The sequence below is a fragment of the Lycium barbarum genome, chromosome 12, assembly GCF_019175385.1.
Source record: "Lycium barbarum isolate Lr01 chromosome 12, ASM1917538v2, whole genome shotgun sequence".
Taxonomy (NCBI): Eukaryota; Viridiplantae; Streptophyta; class Magnoliopsida; order Solanales; family Solanaceae; genus Lycium; species Lycium barbarum.
Genome location: NC_083348.1, coordinates 13337462 through 13344540, shown reverse-complemented (window position 1 = coordinate 13344540; position 7079 = coordinate 13337462). Strand labels below are relative to the sequence as shown.

General features: G+C 34.8%; 1 protein-coding gene across 1 annotated transcript; it reads right to left on the bottom strand.

Moving 5' to 3' along the window:
- Positions 1-574: 574 nt before the first annotated feature.
- On the bottom strand, positions 575-6491 carry LOC132621481 (protein TAB2 homolog, chloroplastic). The gene is made up of 5 exons (XM_060335766.1): positions 5897-6491; positions 5748-5817; positions 3718-3889; positions 3307-3450; positions 575-959 (listed from the first exon to the last, which is right to left on the bottom strand). The coding sequence occupies exons 1-5, from the start codon at positions 6373-6375 to the stop codon at positions 700-702; spliced, it is 1125 nt and encodes a 374-aa protein (XP_060191749.1). The 5' UTR covers positions 6376-6491; the 3' UTR covers positions 575-699.
- Positions 6492-7079: the final 588 nt, after the last annotated feature.

The following is a 7079-nucleotide window of genomic DNA, read 5'->3' as shown; positions in this document are numbered from 1 at the left end:
GCGCTACAACTGTTGTGGCACCGTTAGTAGTAGTAATTAGTATGTTTTACCATATTTGGGGGGATCATTAGGGTTTTAACACTTGTATTATAAATAGAGGTAAACCCTCTCATTAGGCGGCATCTGATTTTACTCTCATAGTCTTACTTTGCAAAATTTCATATGCAAGTTCAAGTTATATAGCAAATTGACTCGGGCATATACTTCAAACTCCGCACCGGACCAATTTCTCAGTTTCAAGCAATACACGATACAGGCCATTTCTCTCTGTTTGTTACATACGATTGATTATTAATTGATTGTTATTCCATATTTCATTGTGCGAGAAGGATCTTGATGTTTCATATATTCTTTCAGTCAAAAGATTCTGTAGAAATTATCTAAAGAATTATGAATTAGAAAATGGTAGAATAATGAAAGATGTTTGATTAATAAATATTGTTTCTTTTATAAAAATTCAACGTTAGTATATGTTCAATTTTAATATTTAAAAGTCTAATCCGCGCGAAGCGAGTGTGGATTCACTAGTTATGAAAATGCTCAAAATGACTATAATTGTTTCAGAGATTCTCCCTTACTTTGACGAGACTCGAATACAATCTAATTGCTATGATGCCTTGCAAGCTGATCTCTCTACATTCTGGAAATGAGCAAGAAAAGAGAATGTACAAAGGAAAATCTTTTATTCTGTTTATTAAGTTATACAGGAGGAGGGGGCAAGTCTAACAGAAGCCAGAATCCAACACAATCATCCGAATTCAGGTCATTTTGAATAGCAAGGAAGTGCAAACCTCCACAGGCTTTCTTTGCTGCTTCCCAAGCTTCAGCTTCACTTGTGGACACAGGGTTTTTCTTGTAAGTGGCATAAATGTAGCGGGTGGAGATTCCCACGGACAAAATTAAGGAAGCCTTGGCAACATCAGCTTCAATGGAACAGACTTCCAAGCCATTCATCCAAGCTGTAGTAGTAGTCCACAATCAAAAGAAGATGAAGTATCTTCCCATGCAACAGAAATTATGTATGATTGCATATAAAAACATTTCCAGAGAACACATTATCCAGCGTTAGGGTAATAAAGAGACATTTTTTTGGTAACACTGTAAACATTGCCATTAACAACCCAAATCAGAATTTTCAAATTAAAGAGTACTCCTCCAACAACCACTATGTTGTGTAGAGCAGCTCCCATCAAACAAAAGAAAAAGCTAATTACATCTTCAACTGTAACAAAAAACCCCAGCATCTACCTGCTCTCTTAGACAAACTAAAAGTATCTAATCTACCCAAAACTTCCATCTTTATCTGTGTGATTATATCAGCCTACTTTACATGTAAACCTTTAAACAATCTCCAATTCCAGGCTCTCCAAATATGATAGATCATTGCCCCCCCAAACTGCAGCTAGTACTTCTTTCTGAATCTGCTTCCATTTTCTTCTCTTAATTCTCACCAAAATTGTCCTCAACTCACCAGACCCCCCAGATAAACCAGTCCATTGCTCGATCCCTCTCTTGATTTCTAAAAATCAAGGATAAGAACTAAACAAATGGACAGCATTCTCTGGGACCTGATTATCACAGACAGCAAAGTTCATCATCTACTGGGATATTCATCTTGCACAACCTCTCCTTAGTAAGTAATCTATTCTATACAGCTAGCCACAATATGAACCTGTGCTTAGGCTATGTCACTGAACTCCAAATCAAATCAGCAAATGGTATTCTTCTCTGATCACCCCTTAAATCATTATAGCTTCTAGTTATAGATTATTCACCCCTTACAGTCAATCTATATCTCCCTTGGATGTACCACCTCTGCATTGTAGTTTTTAGAGATTGGATTTTCCTCCAATACCAACTACAAGAGCATGAGAAGTGTTTTCAGATGCTATAGTTTGATGTCAAAAGTTTTTAATAGTTTACTGTGATAATCATATTGTTCGCCAATCACACTATGACAATATAGACAAGCTTATTTGAGCAAATTTGATTAGGAAATAAAAGAGTTTGAATGGATTAACACAGAAATTAATTCAAGATATATTCAAATAATAGGAGAGACGAGATTTGTCCAAAGCAAAAAATTAACGTGAAATAATTTTAATTTATTTAGTTTGTATTTGTGGAGACAAGAAATTTCCACATTAGGAAAGGGGTAAAATGATTGGGGATGCATAAAAATGGAAAGTGCATCAAGCAAATTTGGACATAGATTATTGTTTGTTAGTGCCCCGAAAATAGATAGATTTCAAATCTAAATCAGTAGAAACCATAGTTAGGTTGGATAGATACTCTGAACTTAGAAAATATGGGGAAGCTTTGAGTGCAAGGAACATGTGTTTTTGAAGGAGATTGATGAGTATGTCAAGCCCCAAATAAATTAACTTTTGGAACGGGCTAACACCCAAACGCCTCAATCACATATTGGTAGATTGAAGAGTCATATCTTCAAAGGCATTATCTTTTCCAATCATCTAACAACTAGACAATAACATGCAGTACTTGAGGACAGACCTCCATTTTCATCAAATTTTTTAGCAGAACGATCTTTGCTTTAAGAAGCCACAGCTCCAAGAAAGGTGAATTTTCAACAAGACTGAACAAATGCAGTAGCAGTTATCAATAGAGCATTGACAACAAGCTTCTCCACTCTATCTCTCCAATATAGAGTTGTCTATATAAAACACTACAACTACTATTTTTAGTCGAGCAATCAGAGTACAAATTATCACTACTGCCGAGAATTACATTATCAGACCATTTGAAAGAAGTAATGAAAATATTTTTTAAAAATCACATCAGGTAATGGTATAAGTATTCTAATTAATCGTGCTACAGGATGGTTCAACCTAAGCCTCATGGTTTTGGACCCACAACCCCCATCTCTGCAAATTCTAATTGGTTATACTGATCACTTGTTACAAATAAGATCTTGTTGTTGCATTGAAAGAGATATATTTTGACTAATCTGGCTTTACTTATCGAACAATTAAACCCTTAGACACCCTGCCTGTAACATTGTGGTCATGAAAAAAATGTTGCATATAACAGGTCCATTGCTCATATGAACAAGCAAGTAATGATTTTGGTGTTGATTAATTAAGTGAATTGGGATTTTATTCAAAGAAAGGGAAGAAAACGGAAAGTAGTTCAAAGTATACTGATAGAGCATATGAGAGTTATAAAAAAACTATGATGGAAAACTGCCAATCTAGGAACAACGCCTGTGCTCGTGCATGCTCACAAACTCACATAAAATAATAATTACACAATAATGTTATAAAAAGATTAGTACAAATATCATACCTGCTAATGGTTTTGCACGTGAAGATGCAACCGCTAGTCCGGGAATCAATGTGTTGTCCTCAATTTCGATCCCCAGAAGATCCAAGTCTAAACTTGCGCCAAAAACCAACCTAGTCTCCAGGTTAGATACTTCCTCACGAACAGCTACAAACAATATGAACTGTCAGTCCATAATTCTCAAAGTACAATATGAATTATTATATTAGAAATTAATTTCCAACTTGATATTGGTTCTAATCCAAGTCTATCGTCTCAAAATGAGATTCCAGAGAGAGATAAGGCAAGTTACATTACAGATTCCAGACAAAGAACAGGAAATTTATTCTTAATGCAAGTCATCAAAAGCTTTCACAAGGAAACTAGAGATCCTTGATTAGTTTTTCATCTTCCAGAGTGTTACACTTAATGCACCTGAAACGGGCAACTGGACAAAAGCCCACTTCTCTCCATACAGATTCTCAGGAAGTTCCATTGGAAAAGGATTGTCAAGTGCAAGAAGTGGCTTGGCTCCTTTTTGAAAACCAGGATGGCGAGTATAAACAGTTTCATAGCGGTCTTCAAGCCAAAGGACAAGTGATAAGCACTGAAATACAGCAGCAGACATTAAAATATATTTCTATAGAAGAAATGACACTGATCAATAATTTAGATTAACACAAATTAAGACAATTGTGCATTAAAGTTCGGTAACTTCAAAATTTATTGTAAAATGTTGATCTTAATGCTACCATACCCGCAGGAAAATACCTGCCTGTGCCCATCAGGTACATTGACAGGATTTACTAGTGCTGAATTTACTGATAAAGACATAAAATTTCATGGCTATTGTATAAATCATTACTAGTCCAACGTTTTAAACATAAGTAATCTGAAAGATTTTCAAATAACAAATCATTAAAATGGTAATATTTGGCACTAGTACAATGAAACGGAAGTAGTATTACTATTAGTAGCATTGATGAAAAGGCTCAAGGAAATATGGAACAAAACATATTATACCAAATAACGATTTCCAGGTATACATTCCAGACGAGCTTTTAATTGGGGGAATATTATAAGGATTCAAAACATGTTAGCTTCTTTTTGTCAAAATGAAGAAGGGTCGTCAATTCAACCAAAAAGCTATATCTGCTATAAGTTTAGCCAATACAACCATTAATAACAAGTTTCTTTAGAACAATCAAATCTTGAATTTTCTTTTTCAAAAAGAGAAAAAAAAAAAAAACCCCCCGCAGAGTAGTGCAATCATCTTGTACTCGTTATATCTTCACCATCACAACAGATTCCTCACGGGCAGGAAGGGGGGGAGGGATTGTTTGATAAGAGCCTGTTTTGTTCTCTTATCAGCAATGAGCTTTTGTTACTTCATGGATCAAAAACCAATCTCCCCGCTTCATTTAGCCATTAGTGAGTCTCGTGTATATACAGCGTTGAGAGCACGGAAATGAGTCTGAACCTGAAGCATGGAAAGTGCAAGCTTCTCTTGGAGAGACCAGAACACGGAGGACAGTTTACCCGGAAAGAAAGGGAGAGCAAAAGAAAAAATATACAAGATACGGGATGATTTGTAACCAAATCGACACAGGTTATACTGATGAGATAGCCTGTGTTATGCTAACGTGGCGGCTAGACGTTAAATGACTTTCTCACACATCAAAGCAGGTTGCTTTAAGACTCAATGCTAGACGTCACAGATTTATAAAATAGGCTAAATTACTTGGACTGGCCTTCCTATATGAATTTAGTTACCATTCCAGGGAACTAATTTACAAAGTTGATCCAAAAGGTAGGAGTTCATTCAAGAACCTCTGTTTAAACAATTTGAATGAAACCAGCATGGAGATCTACAGAAGCTCATTATTCACGCAATAGCTAAATCTTTATACCAATAGTCGCCAGAAAACAAATTGAAGGCAGACATTTAAATTGTATCCATATGGATTTACAGGAAATATATGGTATGATCAACACTAGTTTTCACAAACTTCATTTTCTAGCCTTTAGGTTATTCTGGCATCAGTAAATGTAAAAACACCCAACCAATTAACAATTACTCCCTCTATCCCAATTTATGTATCATACTTTCCTTTTTAGTTTGTCCCAGAAAGAATATTATACTTCCTTATTAGAAACAATTTAACTTTAAACTTTCCATTTTAACCTTAATGAGATGATTTATAGCCACACAAGTTTCGATGATTTGTTTTAGACCACAAATTTCAAAAGTCTTCCTTTGTTTCGTAAACTCCGTACCTATAATTGATCATCCCTGCAAAAACGTCAGTGACTACTTATGTTTTACAACAAAATTCTTTATTGTTAAAGCAATCAAATTTTCGCATTTCCATTGCTAAATCTTTGTCAAAGTTGTTCACCACAAGTATCATCTGAAAACTACAACCAAAAAAAAAAAAAAAAAAGGAAAACAATCAGGCAAATACCCTTTTGCTAGGAACAGGTTTGATGCCAAGTTCATTGCAAGCTCTTGTAATAATAGTCTGCATTTGTGACCTAAAATTCAAAAGATTCAAAACTCCATCACAACTATATATGCAACAGATATAGAATAATATTGGACTAGAGAACTGACCTGAAAAATCGGATTTTATCGGGTAGAGGCACCCTTAATTCATCACATATGGATACTAAAGCATCTTTCAAAGTGATACTATTGATAACATTATTAGGAAAGTATTTTGTATACTGAAGGGACAATGAATTATCACAAACAACAAGCTCCCATAACTTTTTGCCTCTAATATCAAGAATTGGCCTTGAACAAAAATCTAATTCCCATTCAGTGATGCTCTGAGGATCAATTTCAGGGTCAAGATAGACAAGTTCAGCAGTAGGATCATCATTATCTTCTTCAGGTTCCAAAGTAGATGAAATGCAAGCTTCAGAAACTGAACATGATGGAATATGATGAACAGATTTGAGCTTGTTTTTTGGTGAATTTGCAAGTGATTGAAAGGGGAATTCAGTTAAACAAGTGAAGTTGGAGATGGGTTTATGAGTTTGAAGTAAAGGGTGTCTGATTCTTGAAGGATTGAAGTTTAGAGCAGCCATCAAACCTGAATTCTCAAGAATGTTACTACTAGTAATGGTATGGAATTAAAATACACACACACAGAAAAGGAAAGGGCGAGTGGAAGAACGGTGAATGAAATCTAATCTCTTCCACCTAAATTTTGGCACCAATTAGCCGTCAGATCTTATGAATTTAACGGTCTAGATTTGTCGAAGCTTATTGCGGTGATTACAGTTTTTAACGGTCTTTGTACTAATCCTAATTATAATATCGTTATTAGGGGTAAGACACCAGCACCCTTAACTTTGACCAAAATTATTGCAGACACACTTTATCTTTACTAGAGTTCTATTACCCCTTAAATTATTTTAAAGTGTAATAAATATCACCCTAAGTGCTGATGTGGCATAGACAACCACACACTTGGCAGGCAGTGAAATACACGCGCTGTCACGTGTAATTTCACAATTTTTTAATTTTTTTAAAATCTATTTCATTTCTGCCTTTTTTGGTTTTATTTTTAATTCCGAAATATAATCAAAATATTATTTTATATTTAAAAAAATGAAAAGGACAATTGTTATTGTTATTGTTTTTATATGAACTTGAAAAAGAATTAAAGGTGTTGTCGTGTTGAATGTTGTTGAAGTTTTAAAGTTGAGATTCAAGTGCTAAGCTCATTCTAGATCCTTAGTTGTTGATGAGATTCGAAAATGAAGAAAGAATTTCAAATCCACCATTG